General features: G+C 33.5%; 1 protein-coding gene across 1 annotated transcript; it reads left to right on the forward strand.

Moving 5' to 3' along the window:
- The first annotated feature begins 17,611 nt into the window (after window positions 1–17,611).
- On the forward strand, window positions 17,612–18,951 carry LOC112288984 (triosephosphate isomerase, chloroplastic). Its single transcript, XM_024533805.3, has 2 exons — window positions 17,612–17,747; window positions 18,021–18,951. The coding sequence occupies exon 2, from the start codon at window positions 18,054–18,056 to the stop codon at window positions 18,822–18,824; it is 771 nt and encodes a 256-aa protein (XP_024389573.2). The 5' UTR covers window positions 17,612–17,747; window positions 18,021–18,053; the 3' UTR covers window positions 18,825–18,951.
- The last annotated feature ends 1,146 nt before the right edge of the window (window positions 18,952–20,097 follow it).

Here is a 20,097-nt window from a genome sequence, read left to right on the forward strand (position 1 = left end):
GTTAAAAAAAATTTAAAATAATAATTTTTGTAATTTTAAAACAATTCCTTCATAATAATAATTTTTTTAATGCATGGCAAAGATTTGTAGCTTCTTTATTATAAGTATCTATAAAAAATATTATTTTAAATATTACATTTGTATTAAATTAGCTAGTTAAAAAATTATACTTTAATTTTTTTTATTTTTTTCAATAACATAATATTATTTATCATTATTAATTTAAAAAATAATAAAAAATAAAAAATAAATAAAAAAGATTATCTATATATATAGATAGAAACCTATAATAGGATTATTATTTGTTAAAACAACTAAAAATTATACCAAAATCACTAAAAACATATGCAATTTTATAAAATAAAAACAAAAGTTGTTGTTGTTGTTGTTGTTGTTTTTTTTTTTTTTTTTTTTTTTTTTCTTTTTATCTCTGTTGTCACTTTTTATTATATATTGCTAAATTTTGTGTTAAAATATTTTTCACCGTGTTGGCCTTTTACAATGTAAAAATGTCTACTGTTATTTCATATATATTACCTTATTTTGTATCTAAATACTTTTTGTATTCAATGTTAATTTTTTTTGCTCACATATATATATATATATATATATATGATATAAGACAACTTAGGAGATAAACAAGAGGAGATAAAAGCCCTTTGTGATTGGTTGCATCCTTGATTGTTTTTTTCAAAAGTGGAGCAAAAAGGCAAAGTTAACTCAACCTTTTATCTATTATAAATCAATATCTATATGTTTAATACTTCCACCAACTTCTAAAAAGATACTCTTAACACACAAAAGATTCTTTCTATCAATTGTCACTGCCCCAAAATGTTTAGATTCTGGAATTTTAATGCAAAATTTAATTTGAATTTAGTGCAAAGCTATATGCCTTTTGGCATGTGAATGTCAAATGAGCTCAAGTGGTGTAGTATACTATGTATGTTGTTGATTTATTTAATTATTTATTTATTTTTTGCTTAATTGTTTCTAGCATTGCAAGCTCATTGTTTTTTATGACAAATTTTATTTTTTAAAATTTTGTTAGTTGGAGGACTATAAAAAGCCAAAGATAAAAAAATGATTCTAATTTTTTGAGAAGAATATCTTGCTTCACCAAAAAAGTCAAAATTTGTTAGTAAAAATGCTTAGTAATTGATACTTGAACCTTCTTGATACTTTAACATGTTTATGTAAACATCATATAAAAAAAACTTTGGTGTCTTTTCCTAAAATTCATTGATCGGCTAAATTTTTCTATTTATACTTAAAAAATTATTGATTGGATGAAAATTTAAGATTTTTTTATTTTTTTTATTTTTTATTGATGAAAATAAAAAAATTGAAACAAATTAGCAAAGTTTACGATTGAAATTCCTCAAAGGAAATTTTGATCTGAAATTCAAATTTTAATTTTGAACGTGCATTATAAATTTTTAAATTTTTGAAATTTATTCTAAATTCTAACTTCTACAAATTATAAGCCAAAATTCTTCATTAATGAAAATAAAAAAAATTAAAATTAATTATATCATAAGAAGTATATTATTATATTAAAATATAATTTATTAAATTTATTTTATTACAACATCAAAAATTCAACACTAAATGAATAATATTCATATTTCAATTGTCCATGTAAGTATCAAATTTTTTTCAATAATATTACATATTTTAGCCAAAATTATTTATATATATATATTACTAAAAACGTTTAGTAATCAAGTATCATTTAACTTGCTAAATAATTTATATATATATATATATATATATATATACACACAAATATGTTTATAAAAATTAAAAAATCCCAAGGTTACAAAATCATGTTAAAACATCTTTTTGAGCAATTTATGTTATTTTTAAAAATCTAAAATATTTACTATCATAAATATACATAATTATCAAGATAAAAAGTATTAAATAGAAAATGAATGTAGGTAGATTTGATAATATCTGGTAGTAAAGCTTTCTAAAAGCTTTGTAGATGTGGATTTGACTTTAGATGTATTTTTTGTTAATTGGTAGGTTAAAAACTTTGTCAAAAAGTTAACCAAATGTTGCATGTATTGGTAACTTGTGGTACAAGCTAACCATATGGTATACATATAAGAAACTTCTCTTATAAGTTAGACACGTGCCGAAAGTCCTTTAAAATATTACCACATAGCTCCTAGTTAGATAGTACACATGGAGGCAAGAGTGAAGCCTTCTTCACTCTTATCAACACCTTTTTTATTCTTAGTTTTATTTCAAGAGACTCTAATTTTTTTTCTTTAATAATAGCTATCTTTATTTAATATTATACCATCCTTGAGTGATTTTTAAATTTTTTTATTAATGTAAGAGCATACTAAACTTTTGATTCTTTGAGATTCATATTCTTAATAATTTAATAAGATTGTTAATTCATTATTTTGTTTTGTTTTAGAAGTTAATGAATTACCTCACTTCTTTAGTTGTGTTTTAAAAGTTATAGACTACATATTTGTAAACTAATATTTTAGTTTTCTAATATTTATTTTTACTTTAAAAAGAATAGATTACTTCTCTTTGTAGATTTTTTTTATTTAATATTAGAGATTGCGGATTATCTTCTTTTAATTTGATTTGTAAATTTTATTTGAGTTATTTATGGAAGAAAAAACTATAAATGCCACTCTTGGAAAAAATAAAAATAGATTTGTAACTATTGTACATCTTTATAAATTTGTTAATACTCTTAAGGTAGAAATCTTATATATTTCTAACATCAACTATCAAAATATTATTCTTATACCTATAGAAGAAGTCAACAATGAGGTTCAAAGTCTATGCCAAAAATTTATACAATTGAGAAAAAACAAGTAGATCAAGTTTACAACTGAATCTAGGAAGTCTTGCTATTACAAGTATGAGAGATGTAAGGATAAGCATGCCAAAAAAATTTGATGGAACAAGATCAAAGTTTTGTATGTTTTTATAGTAAGTGAAGTTCTATCTAAGATTGCATCCTTTTTAATACCTTGATGGATTTGCTTAAGTTGGATTTATAGGTGCACTTCTATTTGGAAGTGTTTTTTATTTTATTTTATTTTTATTTTTTATTTGTACCTTTGATAGAAAAAATTTACAATTTTTTTATGATTTAAATTTATTTTTAAAAATATTCATGGCCAGATTTGAAGAAAGTGATTGAAAAAAAATAATAAAGACCAAGCTCCTATATTTTTAATAAGAATTACATTCAACTACTATATATGTTGTCAAATTTCAAAACCTTGCTTGCAACATGGATTGAAATGACAAAGCTCTTATCAATGAATTTTAATATGGATTAAAAGATAATATGAAAGTTTTATTCTTAATAATGCCAAGAATAGATTCATTGAAAGACGTCGAGAACAAAGGTTTGATTAAAGAGCTACAAGCCAAGTCATGGCAATAACTTTTAAGTATTTAAAAGCATATTTATCAAAGTCAAAATCTATACAAATCAACATAATATATTTCAAACTTCTTAGTGAATAAGAAAAGACAAGACTACATCAAAAAGATTTGTACTTATATTATTAAGAATCTAAGTACATTATTCAATATTATATAATAAAACCATATAATCACAAAATAAAGAGAATGGTTGCAAAAAATATAAATATTATTTTAAAATATTATTTTTATAATTATTTAATTGATTTTCAAAAAGAAATTCAACTACTATTTAGACCATTTTTATAATAAGGTATAGATAAGATATTTATATTATTGACACATAGAGATAGATAGTTAGAACCATGGAAGTTTCTAGAATTGGGATTATATTAGTGGATCGGGTAGGATCTATTGTGGAACATTCTAGAAAGAGTTTAGGACGGTTATTTAGGTAGGACCTACTATGGAACCTTCTAGAAAAGACTTAGGATGGTTATATAGATGGAGCTTACCATAGAACCATCTAGAAGGAGTTTAAAGAGGTTATATAAGTGGAGTCTATCACCTAGAATCATTCTAGAAAGTCTAAGGTAGTAGAACAAAATATAAATAGGACTAGCTAAGGCCTTTTGGAGTATCTAGTCAGATATGGCTTTAGATTTTTTTTCTTAATACAATTGGATTTTGTATCTTTTTATTTTATTTTGTTTTGTCTAAATTTTGGTTACTCAATTTTATCTTTTGTATTCTATTTTGTTTTGTTTTGTTTTATTTTATTCTATTCAGTTCTTATTTTGTGATGAGGTTTTATATTATTGTAGATTAAAAAGATCTTGGACACTTGAGATAGATCGGTCCTGTTTTATTGGTATCAGAGTAAGTATTAAATTTTTTTTCTTTTGGTAGTGTGTCGATAGTCATCATCTAGTCCAAAATCAATTGTTGTCATCATACTAGATACTGTATTGAAGCTACCACAAACTATTCATAAAAAGTCAATTGGAAGATGAGTAGGCATTATAATAATGGAATCTAGTAAAGAAATTATAGCATGGAAGATATGGCAGAGCAATCCTAGATGAAAGTTCAAGTATAAAACTTTTTAGGCCAGATAGCTACTTTACAAGGGCAAATAGAAGCCTCAAGGACAAGGGAGTCAACATCTACTAGGCTAAAATTGAGTAAGCTTAGTACATACTCTAGGACTTTAAGACAAGAAGATATATGTCAATAGCTCTTCAATATGCAATAATTCTTCCAACTATCTAGGGCAGATACCATTGAAGAAATTATGTATGCAGCCAGCTATTTGAGAGATGTGACAGCTATTTGGTGGTGACATCAAGTTCAAAGCTATAAAGCTCAAGGTGGATTTTGTGATTGAGAGGAGTTTGAGACTGAGTTTAGGAATTAATTTCGACCCATCAATGCAGAGAAGATAGCATGCAATCAATTAATAAGTCTTACACAATCTAAGTAGATAGAAGATTATGTCTCTTGATTCAAGTTCATATATCTCAAAATTAATAATATTTTAAAAGCAAAGATGATAGATCAATTTCTATGAGGTTTAAAATCTAAGGTCTAGTGAAAGGTGGAGCTAAAAAATCCACTCACATTTGAAGAGGTAAATTGGATTATAGAGAGGATCGATGCTATAGATTTTAAAAATCGTAGAGCACAATCTATAGCAGAAAGTCTTATATACCTCTATCTAATACTGTAGCAAAATAACAAATACTAATAGAGATTGATGCCATATAAAGATCATTGATACTACAAAGATGATAGATATTGGTGCAAAAGATATTATGTTTCTATTGTCAAGAACTAGGCCATAAGATCGGAGGTTGTTCTAAGCATCAAAATTCAAGCACTAGTAAAGTAAGGTGGTTTCATTGTCTCAAAACTCATCAAGTTGATAATGAAATAGAGCAAGAAAATAGAGCTCTTTAATAAAGGCATTGAGGGCCAATACTAGGAATAGCTATTATCTCTTAGAGACAAATGGTGTAGCCTCGAATAACTATAAAAGAGTGGAATAGTGCATCTAATGGGACTATTAAGAGAACAACTACATCCAGTACTTGTAAATAGTGGCTCTATGGAAAATTGTATCTCAATTGACATTACTGATCAACTTCGAATTAAAACTAAGGTAATCAAAAGAGGAAGTATATACCTTACAGATGATCAAGAAAATGTATTGAATGAGACATGTGGAGAAGAAATCTTGAGGTTGAATGATACCTATGTCTTAAGAGAAAGGTTCAAGGTGACAAAACTAAAATATGATATTATCTTTGGTATGCCATGGCTAAAAATGAAAAATAAATAAGTTGATTGAATAGTTAGGAGAATCTCCTTTAAAGATGGTGGATGCAAAGTAATTCTTCGTACTTTTACATCAAGTAAAGAAGAAAGACAATCTGTGACTAAAGACTTACTCATAGAGATGACCTTTATGAAGAGACAACTACAGCATAAGCAACTTATATATATGGTGGTTCCAAATCTTACATCAAAAGTAGGAAAGATAGCCAAAAGAATAGAATAAGCAAATCAACTCATACGAGAATATTGGATTGTCTTTCCAACTCACCTACCTAGTGGTGTGCCTCTTAATCAAGGTGCTTCTTTTCAAATAGAACTATTTTCAAGCGCCAAACTAGTAAGCCAACCAACTTATTGCCTAACACCAAAAGAACATGAAGAGCTGCAAAAAAAATTAGATGAACTCTTAGAAAAAGGCCTCAATTGAGAAAATATATCACCACAGGGAGCACATGTACTCTTTGCACCTAAGAAGGATAGAAGTCTTCGCCATTGCATCAATTATTGAGGCTTCAATAAGCAGATTGTTAAGAATGCATATCCACTTTCATGTGTGGATGATCTTCTTGACGAATTTTAAGATATGATCATCTTTAGTAAATTGGATCTTCGGAGTAGCTATTGGCAAATACCTATTACAAGAGAGGATGTAAAAAAGATGGTATTTTGTATATGCTATGGACATTTTGAATGGCTAGTTTTACCTTTTGGCCTCACCAATGCTTTGAGCTCTTTCATTGGTCACATGAATAGATTGTTTCAGGACCTTTTTGATAATTATGTAGTTATCTTCATTGATGATATCCTCGCATGTAGTAAAATCCTTGAAGAGTATGAATAACACTCACGAAAAGTGCTATGCCAGCTATAAGATAGTTGCTTCTATTACAAGCAATGAAAATGTGAACTTTGGAAGTTAGAATTCACCTTTTTGGGGCATGAGGTGTCCTATGAAGGCATACATATGGAGTAAAAAAGATCAAAGTAGTGGAGGATTGACCAACCTTCAAGAATGCTTCTGAAGTCTGCTCATTTTTAGGCCTCGTTGGATATTACTGTAATTTTGTTTGACGATTAGATCACATTGCTGCCTCATTGACAAACCTATTAGAAAACAATGTCTATTTTTAATGGTTTTAGAGAAGCTACTTGTAAGAAAGCGTTGGGCTTCTAACTATCACTAAATATTCAATCAAGCCTCTAGATTAAAAAAAGCATCCAATCTATATATAGAATTATTTTTATAGAGGAAATTACATCAATACATAATTCTTAAGTACCAAAGATCACCAAAAATATAATAAAAATATTAGAAAAAACTTGGATATCCTCAAGGTAAATTTTTCTTGAATTTCAACAACTCATATCTCACGATCAGACTATCCAAAAAAATCCAAAATTTACATAAAGTATTGATATATTTTTAACAACTATCACAACAAATTTCAATTGTAAATTCATTACTGATCTTAAGATATTGCCAAAATTCTAATAGTAGCTTCAAATCCTTGCTTATATACAACTGTATACAAATATCTTTATATCTTACAAATCAAGTATTTAAATACCATAAAATTTTGATATATAGATTTTTAACTCAATAATATGCATTTTAAAAAATTTTGAGCCAAATATTCATTTGGAAACTTAAGATATGGCTCCAACCATTACTATCAATAAAATAATTTACTTATTGCCTCTAAATTACATGTACTATCTTCAATGCTATATAACTTCTTCATTCAAATTCCAAATGAAGAAATTTCTCTAAAAAAAATGTAGATCTTAAAATCACCCTTATGGATGCATTTTTTTATTTCTAAAATCTATCATAAAATTCCTTGTATCTTCAAAATAGTAATAGTATGTCTTAAAAAGACACCTTAACTTTAAATGGCTATAACTTCATCACCTTAACTCCAAATCCTCTAAAAGTTTTACACAAATTGTAGTCCAAATTTTAAACCTTAAAATCTTTATTTTTTATTTGCAAACGTCCCTTTTAAAGTTATCAAAACCCTTGTTATGGTCACAGACTGCCTGTTGAATGTCCATTGGGAATAGCCTTTGACTAATATGGATAATGATCTTTACTTTTAGCCTTCATCCATACACACCTTACCTTCATCTCTCTATACCTTGCCTTCATTCCTCCATATCTGTCACCGCCATAATCATGTAAGCTAATAATTACATATAGAAATACGTAGAAGTAAGTAAAAGTAAATAAAAGTAAGTTAATTCTATAATATTTAATATAGAAGCTTCCTAGAAACTTCCTAGACGCTGCTTTGACTTCATAGGTGTCTTTAATTGACTTTTTGGATTAGAAACGTGGTCAATAAGTTGGCCATGTGCCACACATGTTGTTAGCTTGAAGATCAAGCTAACTATATGGCCCACATGTAGAAAAACTTGCCTTGTAAGTCAAGGCATGTGTCCTACAAAGTCAATACATATTGGAGGTCCTATAGAACGTCGCCACATAGCTCCTAATTAGATAGTATATATAGAAACAAGAGTGAAGGCTTCTTCACTCTTGTCAACTCCTTTCTTGCTTCTAGTCTAGGTTCAAGAGTCTTTAGTTTCTTGTCTTGTGGCAATAGCCATTCCAGTTTCCTTTTAATATACCTACTTGTTTATATTTTGACTTATTATATCGAGATAGCTTTTTTGTGTATATTTTCCCTCATCAAGTCTTTGTCCTTGAGAGATTGACAAGAGTGCACTTACAATATCAGAGCTTTGTTTTTCTTGAGTGAGAGTGGATTATCCCTTTCTCTTGACAAGACATAAGCGTATTAGAAGTTTGCGGATTACCCACTTCTAAACTGATATTGTTCTTAGTATCTTCTTTGTTATCAAGTCTTTCTTTTCTTTTGTCTTGAGCAGTATCAAACAAATTTTTCTTCTTAGTGTCATTATGGCAGAGCTTGTTGAAATGAAGAGTGCAATGGCACAAATGCAAGAGCAAATGAGGGAGTTAATGCTTGCGATGCATCAACTCAATTCACCAACACATGAAAGAACAAGAATAGCAAAAAGTGGGGATATAGAGATGATCGAAGCTGCTTCAACATCTACAACAAATCACGTTCCTACTCCAATTGTACAACACCCTATAAGCACTAGAGAACCAAGAATTACCTTACCCGAGAAATTTGATGGTACGAAATCTAAGTTTCGAGGGTTCATCAATCAAGTACAATTGGCAATTGAACTTCAACCGCAAAGCTATCCAACTCCAGGATCACAAGTCAGGTTTATTGGCACTCTACTTTCTGGTTCTGCATTATCATGGTTTTCATCTTTTCTTGAACAACGAAATCCAATATTGGATAATTTGGAAGCTTTTTTGGCGAAGTTTTGATCTATGTATGGTGAACACGATGCAACTCGTGTTGCAACAAATAAGATCCGAATTCTGCGACAAGGAAATTGCTAAGTAACAGTGTAAGCTTCACAATTTTGACAACTTGCAATTGACATCAAGTGGGATGATGCTGCACTCATTAGTCAATTTCTTTATGGATTGTAATACGAAGTAAAGAAATTGATGCTCAACTTACTTGATCCTCAAACTTTGAGTCAAGCAATGGATTTTGCGGTAAAATGTGATAATCGACTTTTCGAATTTCGATCTGAGAATCATTCACGGGAACCTCAACGTTATTACTCAATGGCAACATCAACATCTTTGCCAAACGTACATTCGGAAGTAGAAGACATGCAAATTGACGCGGTACGTTTTAAACCCCTAACTGAGCAAGAAAAGATTCGTCGTCGTCAAGAAGGATTATGTTTATATTGCGGAGAACCTAAGCACACTGTTCAACATTGTCCAAAGAAACGACGCAACTATAAAATGAGGGGTACGATGGTCAAAGAAGACAACATGTCGGAAAACGGATTCGTCCAGCTACAATAGGGACCGTGCAGCTGGAACCTTGTACAATTCCTAATGAAGGTCCTATCCTCTCCTCACAACCCTCTCCTTGTTTTATAATAGACTTATATTTAGGACCTAAGAATTACAAAGCCTCTGCTTTATTAGATTCGGGAGCCTCAGCATGTTTTTTAGATGAACAATTTGTTAAAAGTCGTAAAATACCTTTTGTACAAAAACCTAAACCAGTACATGTAGAAGTCATAGATGGTCGTCCCTTGTCTTCTGGAGATGTCACTCATGAAACTCATCCTATAAAAGTAACAATAGACGGTCATGATAGCTACATAGCTTTTAACATAATTAAATCCCCGTCCAATCCAATTATTTTAGGTTTATCCTGGCTAGAAAAATATAACCCTCGAATAGATTGGAATTCGCGTAAACTTGACTTTTCCCAGAGCGTTATTAATAGTTCTACCGATCAAGTAAAAAATTATAAGTCTAGTATAATAAAACCCGTACTCATAGGTGCAAAAGCATTTATACACGCAGCAAAAGAAAGATCAACTTTTGCTATTTATGCTGCACCTATTTCTGAAAATGTAAAGACTTCAAGTGGCATTCCAAGTCAATATCAGGATTATCAAGACGTTTTTGAGAAAAAAAATGTAGATATTCTTCCTGAACATCGCCCATATGATTGTTCAATCGACCTCAAGGAAAGAACTCAGCCACCATTTGGACCAATTTAAAGTTTATCGCAAGATGAGATGGCTAAACTCAAGACATATATTGACGAGAATTTAGCGAAGAATTTCATACGCCATTCAAAATCTCCAGCAGGAGCTCCAATTCTATTCGTAAAGAAAAAAGATGGATCTTTACGAATGTGTGTTGATTATCGAGGACTCAACAAGATCACAATCAAGAACAGGTATCCATTACCTTTGATATCAGGGCTCCTTGACCAGTTGAATCAAGCTAAGATCTATACAAAAATAGATCTAAGAGGAGCATATAATCTAGTACGGATCAAAGAAGGAGATGAATGGAAGACTGCGTTTCGAACCAAGTATGGACATTTCGAATATAATGTCATGCCCTTTGGACTCACAAATGCACCAGCTGCTTTTCAACATCTCATGAATGATGTATTTCGTGAATTCTTAGACAATTTTGTCGTCTGCTATCTAGACGATATCCTGATCTATTCTAAGAACATCGAAGAGCATGAAATACATGTTCGTCAAGTATTACAAAAACTTAGAGATACAAGATTGTACGCCAAGATGGAAAAGTGTGTATTTCACACTACTCAAGTTGACTTTTTAGAATACATCATTTCAAATGATGGTCTCATGATGGATTCTAAGAAAGTCCAAACAATCATAGATTGGAAGATTCCAAGGATGGTAAGAGATGTCTAATGTTTCTTGGGATTTGCCAATTACTATCGGATCTTCATCAAAGATTTCTCACGAGTTACAGCTCCACTTACACGCTTGACTAGTAAAGATAAATTTCAATGGAATCAAGAAGCGAAAGCAGCATTTGAAGCCTTGAAGACATCGTTTGTCTCTGCACCAGTCTTATATCATGTTGACTTTTCCAAGGCATTTTTTATGGAAACAGATCCATCAGATTTTGCCTTGGGTGTAGTTTTATCACAAATGGGAACAGATGACAAACTTCATCCGATAGCTTTTCATTCAAGAAAATTCTCAGCAGCCGAGATCAATTATGAGATCCACGATAAAGAACTTCTTGGGATCGTGGATTCCTTTCAAGAATGGTGTCATTATCTAGAAGGCGCTTCTAGTCCAGTCACTGTGTATACAGATCACAAGAACCTCGAGTATTTCATGTCAGCACGCGTGTTGAATCGTCGTCAAGCTCGTTGGAGTATGTCTTTGTCAAGATTCGAGTTCATTATCACTTATCGGCCAGGAAAACAACAAGGTTTGTCCGATGAATTATCTAGACGTTCTTATTTTGCACCAAAAGAAGGAGATGCAGCTTTTGAGCAACAAAGAACGGTCCTCTTGAAATTGGAGCAATTTCATCTCCAAGCAATGAAATCAACATTGACTGTTGATTCAACTTTTCTCAAGCAAATCCAGTCCAGTATGTCCTCAGACCCTCTTGTTTATGATATCGAGAATAATTCTTTCAAGTCTCATGATCCTTCTAAGTTTGAGTTCAAGAATAATCTATTATATTTTGAAGGGCACCTATATGTTCCAGAAGCAGAAGCACGTTTACGTGTTCTTCAAGCACGTCATGACTTTCCAGCAGCAGGGCACTTTGGATATAATAAGACTTTGGAACTCATATCAAGAGATTTTTGGTGGCCACAAATGTGGAAGTCAGTCAAAGACTTTGTACAATCATGTAATATTTGTTCAAGATCAAAAACTCCTCGTCATCGACCTTACGGACTTCTTCAACCATAACCTATCCCAAAACAACCATGGTCTTCTGTTTCTATGGATTTCATCACAGATCTTCCAAGCTCAAGATCTTATGATTCTATATTTGTGATAGTAGATCGTTTCACCAAGATGGCACATTTTGTGCCTTGTACAAAATCTATCACAAGTGAAGAAACAGCTAAGCTTTTCATTGATAATATCTATCGCTATCATGGATTACCTAAAGATATCATATCAGATAGGGGAACTCAATTTGTGTCAAGATTTTGGAGGACCCTTTTCAAGGTTTTAAAAGTGGACATAAAGCTATCTTCCGCTTTCCATCCTCAAACTGATGGACAAACAGAGCGCGTAAACTAAGTCTTGGAGCAATATTCAAGGTGTACCATCAACTATCAACAAGATGATTGGACAACCTTTCTGCCATTGGCAGAGTTTGCTTATAATAATACGGTACATTCTTCCACGCAACAAACACCTTTCTTTGCCAATTATGGCTATCATCCACGACTTGATACTTTTGATTTTTCAAAAGTTGATAATCCTGCAGCAGAAGATATGGCAAATCGGTTGTCAGAGTTACATGCAATAATGAAGACGCAATTGAAGGAAGCTCAAGAACGACAAAAAATAAACGCAGATCTATATCGTAAGGAGCAACCACAAATCAACGTGGGTGATAAGGTATGGCTACTTCGTCGCAATATCAAGACTACTCGACCTTGTGACAAGTTGGACTATCGTAGGCTTGGCCACTTTTCTGTTTCTGAACAGATCAACCCAGTTGGATATCGGTTACATCTACCGGAGTCAATGAAGATCCATCCTGTATTCCACGTGTCTCTTCTTGAACCATATAAGACAGTGGATATACAAGGAAGAAGACAAATGCCATCGCCTTCTATAGAAGTAGATAATAATGAAGAATTTGAGGTGGAAGAGATATTAGACTCAAGGCAGCGCCGAAATAAGCTGGAATATCTTGTTCATTGGCGTGGATATGATATTAGTGAACGCACATGGGAGCCATCCAGGAATCTAGCAAATGCATCAGCTAAAGTCAAAGTTTTTCATCAACGACATCCATCAAAACCAAGATGAAAATCTCTCTTATAAAAGAGACAAGATTGGGGTAAGATAACATTCAATTTTCTATCCTTGTTTGTAACTTCTTTGCATTTGTGACGCTAATTAGATGGAGAGCCAACAACCAGCGGATTCAACTTAAGAACCTTCGTTTGCTGACCTGCCGGAGGAGACATTACGATTTTCACAACCTTCAAGACGATGCAATCGAGATGAAGATCTTCAAGAACGACATGTTCTTCCTCGAATAGATGGTGAGATACAACGCATTTGGTATCATGATTTGGGAAGGAACTCTCGATGTTTGGTGATTTTGCTAGAGGTAGGAACAACTCCTGATGGTGTTCCGAATATTCTATTCGAAGGAAGTTACGAAGGCCTCAACAATGATCAAATAACTGGGTGGTCTTCCCGCCCTGGTATGGGACACTACCGATGGTTGAGAGGCCCTATCAATCATCTTCGAAGAGAACAGAGATCAGAGTATGTGGCGAATATAATTCGTCGCATCATAGATTTCCTCAACATATGATGACCGCTCCTCGTGGAACTCGTCTCTAGAAGGGGGGGTAATGTTATGGCCATAATCATGTAAGCTAATAATTACATATAGAAATAGGTAGAAGTAAGTAAAAGTAGATAAAAGTAAGTTAATTCTATAATATTTAATATAGAAGCTTCCTAGAAACTTCCTAGACGCTGCTTTGACTTCATAGGTGTCTTTAATTGACTTTTTGGATTAGAAACGTGGTCAACAAGTTGGCCATGTGGCCCACATGTAGAAAAACTTACCTTGTAAGTCAAGGCATGTGTCCTACAAAGTCAATACATATTGGAGGTCCTATAGAACGTCGCCACGTAGCTCCTAATTAGATAGTATATATAGAGACAAGAGTGAAGGCTTCTTCACTCTTGTCAACTCCTTTCTTGCTTCTAGTCTAGGTTCAAGAGTCTTTAGTTTCTTGTCTTGTGGCAATAGCCATTCCAGTTTCCTTTTAATATACCTACTTGTTTATATTTTGACTTATTATATCGAGATAGCCTTTTTGTGTATATTTTCCCTCATCGAGTCTTTGTCCTTGACATTATCTTGCCTTCATCCCTCCAAATAAGCTTATTAGAGGTTTGAAACTTCATCTTTGAGCTCCAATCTTCTCTTTAAATTTTATATTAGATATCTAAATCTTATATATTTTAAACACTATAATCAATATAAATAAACCTCAAAATAAATTTTCTTATATCAATTCTTTTTAAATTAAGCTATTAATCACTCTTAAGTACATCAATATTTATAAATATATTATCTATGTTAATTAATTTTTATATATTATGAACAATTACAATACAACAATGCACCATCTCCTAAACTATTATAGCTAATTTTACTACTTATGATATATTGGGAGCATGTGACTATAGATCTAATTACGTATTTGTCGCAGATGCTTCATTATCATATTGCAATTGCCATCTTTGTGGATTGATTCTTAAAGCAACTTCACTTGGCCATGGTGCACTTGGATATTGATGCCTCAATGCTTGCATGAGTCTTCTTTGATATCATCTTTCATCATCATAGATTACCTCATGTCATTGTTTCAAATTTTGATCCATGCTTCAGAAGAAGTTTTTGACAAGTCTTATTCAAGCTATTAGACACATAACTTGCTATGTCTACAACCTTCCATCTACAAACAGATGGGCAAATAGAGCATGCAAATCGGACCTTGAAGAATATGCTACGGGCATTTGTGGTGGTTCATCATAATAATTGAGATGAATACTTGACACCTTTAGAGTTTACTTATAATGATAGTATTCAAGTAAGTATTGATCATTCACCATTTTTTCTTAATATTAGTCAGCATCTGATTATGAACAACTCTCTATTGTTCCATCAACATCAACAACTTGATAACAAAAGAATTTATATAATGGCTTATAATAGCCTTATGAGAGGCACGTTATCACCTCTTTATTGCATAGAATTGACAAAAGTAGTATATAGATAATTATCGGCAGCATAAGACCTTCCGAGAAGGTGATCAGGTGTTATCCTCCAACACCAACTTACCACTTGTTACATCAACCCAAATCCATAAACTAGCACCTATGTGGCTTAGACCTTTCTATATTTTTGTAGTGATTTTTGATGTTGCATACCACCTTGAATTTTTGCCACATATTCGGATTCATGTAGTCTTCTATGCTTTGCAACTAAAGGAATTTCATACCGAGCCAAAGCACTTTCCAAATCAACACCAATTACCACCACTACTAGTTGTAATTGATGACCAATAAGAATATGAAGTAGATAGCATTTTGGAGCATCGCTACCTTTGTTATGGTAGTGGACATCCACAACTTTAGTACAAAGTTTTTTGGAAAGGTTATCCCATTCACGATGCAACGTGGGAACCTATACAAAACCTCACTCATTGCTATGAGACAATTTAGAGATATTATTGGGAGCAAAATGAGGATATTTCTTATTAATAAAGGGAGATTAATTGTAACACGGTATAAATAAGATATTTGTATTATTGATATATAGAGATAGATAGTTAGAACTATCGAAGTTTCTAGAATTGAGATTAGATTAGTGGACCATGTAAGACCTATCATGGAACATTCTAGAAAGAGTTTAGAACAACTATCTAGGTAGGATCTACCATAGAACTTCTAAAAGGAATTTAAGGCAGTTATTTAAGTAGGATATATGACCTAAGAACATTCTAAAAAGTCTAAGGTGGTAGAAGAAAGTATAAATAGGACTAGTTAAGGCCTTTTGGGGTATCTAGTCAAGTATGGCTTTGGACCTTTTATCTTAATACAATTGGATTTTGTATCTTTCTGTTTTATTCTGTTCTGTCTAAATTTTGGTTGCTCAATTTTGTCTTTTGTGTTCCATTTTGTTTAGTTCTGTTCAGTTTTGTTCTTATCCAATTTGTCCTACATTGTCATGAAGTTTTATATTGTTGTGGTTTAAAAGGGTCTTGGACACTTAAGATAGACAAGTCTTGTTTCAATTTTATAATTTATTATAAAATAAGTAAGGTGCTTTTAAAGAGTACATTAATAAGAACTTGACTAAAAACTTCATCTACCATTCAAAATCTTTAATAGGTGCTCCTATCATATTTGTGAAGAAAAAAAAAAAAAAAAAAAGATCTCTATAAATATATATGAATTATTAAAGATTCAATAAAATTATTATAAAAAATAGGTATTTTTTATATTTAATTTCAAATCTTTTTGATCAATTCAATAAAACATAAATTTACACAAAAATATATCTACAAGCAATATACAACTAGTCTACATCAAGGAAAGAGATCAATAGAAGATTACATTTTGAATGAGGTATGGATATTTTGAATATAATATCAAGCCTTTTAGACTCATGATTGTATTAGCTCCTTTTCAACATCTAATAAAATGATGTTTTTTGTGAGTTTTTTTGATAATTTTGTCGTCTATTATCTAGACAATATTTTAATCTACTTTAAGAACAGAAAAGAGCATGAACTTCATATTTGTCATATATTACAAATTTTTAGATTTTTTTTACTTTTAATTCTATATTAATTCATTCTATATTAGTTAATAATTTTCTATAAGATAGTTGCATTACATCTCAACTTAGCTTTAGCTTTCTTTGAACTCTTCTCCTTTTATTGTTTGATTTGATTAACTTATATAATGTCTTCTTCTAGCATGGCAATGAATTTGTCACTTTTTTGTTTTAATTAACAATATCTTATAGTAGACTTTAATTGCTATATCTACTTTATTGATTAAAAAAATATTTTTATTCTTCATTTATTTATAATGACCTTAAATAAAACATGTATTTATTCTACATTCTTCAAATACTAAAATCTAATTAAAAATTTAAAAATCTCAATTATCTATATATGAAATCATTATGAGAACCAACCTACACTAATGCATGCTATGAGTCTCACATATGATTCGTTCTTTTAAAAAAATAAAAGTAAAATAAAATAAAATTGAATACTGGAGTACATACCTTACAATTCCGCAAAAAATTGCACAAAGAGCAAAGAAAAAACCTATAACCAAAGACCGTGGGCCGAGAGACCCCCCGCGGCGCGAAGGCCAACGGATGAGGGCCACGGTGAACCTCAGAAGCGTGGTGGGCGATGCCCAAGATAAGAGAAAGTGCACCATCGAGCCGCCCGCAGCCGCACGGTAGCCCCGTGGCGGCAGGCACGGCCTCCCCGCCACCCAATCCCCGCTGTGCCAGATATTTTGTGCCCTGGACGTCGGCATCATTCGCTCCCTGCAGCGTGGGTTAGGATGGAGCGTGTGTGAGAGTGAGTAGCGTGATGCCGGGCATCGTCGGGAATCATCTCGCACCCCGTGCTGGCCTTGGACTCTTGAAGAAGAACAAGACCCCCCCCCCACCCACCTCCATCGCCATGGCAATGGCTGTCTGCCGACTCAGATCAGCTATCGCTGCTTCTTTTTCTGCTCCCCTCGCGTCTGCCCCTGCCTTCTCCGGCCTCCGTCGCCTCCCTCTTGCTCCCGCTTCGTCTCCCGCTTTCGGTGTCGTCTTCTCTTTGGTAAGCTTGAATTTGGCGTAATTCCATGTGGTGGAGGTCTGTGGAGTGTCAGAATGGATGTTCTATTGTGGTTGAATTCATTGTGGTTGGATTGCTTTGAGCAGTGCACGTGAGGGATGCGCGGTTGTTGAGTTTCTTGATTTCTCGGTGGACGGGATTCGGATTTCGCTGGACGGGAATTTGATTTGACGCGCTTCTTTTCTGTGAATCGGTGGATTGTGTGATGGTTTTTTTTTCCTTTTCTGATTCGAGGGAGGTAATGAGGTGATGCAGAGTGAGGGGAAGGGGCACAGAGGTGTCGTCACCATGACTGGGGCCGGGAAGTTTTTCGTTGGCGGGAACTGGAAGTGCAATGGCACAACTGAGTCGATCAAGAAGCTCGTGGAGGATTTGAACAGTGCCCAAATTGAGGACGACGTTGATGTCGTCGTCGCTCCCCCGTTTTTGTATATCAGCCAGGTGGTCGGGTCTTTGACGGACCGCATTGAGGTCTCCGCTCAGAACTCTTGGGTCGGCAAGGGAGGAGCCTTCACTGGTGAGATTAGCGCCGACCAGCTGGTCGATGTCGGTGTGAAGTGGGTAATTCAGGGCCACTCTGAGCGCCGACACGTCATTGGCGAGTCGAATTCAACCGTTGGGAAGAAGAGCGCGTACGCATTGTCCAAAGGCTTGGGATTGATTGCTTGCGTTGGAGAGTTGCTCGAGGAGCGCGAAGCCGGCCGTACCACAGATGTTGTGTTTGAGCAGCTGCAAGCATATGCCGATGAGATCTCAGATTGGTCGAAGGTGGTGATTGCCTACGAACCAGTGTGGGCCATTGGAACTGGCAAAGTTGCCTCTCCTCAGCAAGCGCAGGAGGTGCACAGCGCCATTCGATCGTGGTTGAGTGACAAGATCTCGCCAGAGGTGTCCTCTGCGACTCGCATTATTTACGGTGGTTCTGTGAACGGAGCTAACAGTGCCGAGCTTGCCAAGCAAGAAGATATTGATGGTTTCCTTGTCGGTGGAGCCTCATTGAAAGGACCTGAGTTCGCCACAATCTGCAATGCTGTCACCGCAAAGAAAGTTTCTGCATAATCTCGTACATTGAATGCGCTGGTTTAGCCGAATGACTTAGACTAAGCGCCTCCCTTTGTAAATCGCTCTCGGACATGCTGTAATGGTAGCCCATGTTTATGGTAAAAAATCATTGTAATTCTTCAAAGCTTTTCCTCTGTATGTTTACGCGTAATACCCTCTGCCAGCTCGCGGGAAATTCTCCACCTTTTTCTATTAAAGAGTAAGAGAATCCGTTCAATTTCAATTTTCGTGAGACTATATTACCTAGCTATCTTGTAAATTCTCATGAACATACCGCTTTGATGTTGAGTTATGTGTTGACCAATTGGCAGGATTGAGTGTAATCGGCATGCATGAATTGGATAGTGAACATCAACTATTTCTGATTGGTACCAGTAGTCGCTTCGCAGTGGAGATAGTTACGGTTCTCGAGGACATGTGATTCCCAATTCCGTGCAGGTATTGCATTTTTGCAATGTTATCCTTACGAAGTCCCACATAGTATGAAACCGTACCCTTGATCCTCTCGTTGGGAATATGTTCCGTGAAGTATAGGTTGCTATCAATTTAATGGATCATAGGCTCTTAAGCAGGTCTCAGTCGCATTGGTTACGTACGAAGTGTATAGCACTTTCACCTACGACCTTGACTCTCGTGAAGATTTACCCGCAAATTTATCTGGATCCCTTCACATTCTGGCGTCCTTCACCCCTTAAATGCATGGAGGTTCTTCAGGTTTTGCCGTTATCTTAAGTTGCAACTTGTACCCCACACAGGTAAGGATAAGATTCATTATGCTTTATCAGTGGTCCAATAGATGAGGTTGACGATCTCCTTTCCACCGAGATCATTTTCCTGTTACTCTAATGAGGTTTGCATGGCTGTTACTCTAATGAGGTTTGCATAGCTGTTACTCTAATAAGGTTTGCATGGCCAAAGGTTCTAAAACTCTTAAGTCTTGATGCACTTTTTGCAGGTTCCTCTGTCTGTTGAACAGACCACTTTCCCTCTATGTTCAAATGGTTACCTTGAACTGTTTAAGCGCTCTGTCTTCAGGGCAAGAACTGTTGCCGCTGTGAAGGGATATAGAAATATTGTTGTCAGACAATTTAAAAAGGCATGTCGAAAACTTATGGTGATATCAAAGATTCTGGTAATTTTGCTACATAAATTTTGTTGTCATAAATTAATTTACAAAAATTACCTCAAATTACCAATTAATTTATGACTTCACAAAAAATAAACACAAAGAAGTTTTAAATTAATTTCAAAGAAAAATAACAAAGAAATC

Source organism: Physcomitrium patens, chromosome 11, assembly GCF_059467195.1.
Source record: "Physcomitrium patens ecotype Gransden chromosome 11, ASM5946719v1, whole genome shotgun sequence".
Taxonomy (NCBI): Eukaryota; Viridiplantae; Streptophyta; class Bryopsida; order Funariales; family Funariaceae; genus Physcomitrium; species Physcomitrium patens.

What these genes read in the sequence shown, in the direction of transcription:
- LOC112288984 (XM_024533805.3), top strand. Translation starts at nt 18,054, where the DNA reads ATGACTGGGGCCGGGAAGTTTTTCGTTGGCGGGAACTGGAAGTGCAAT.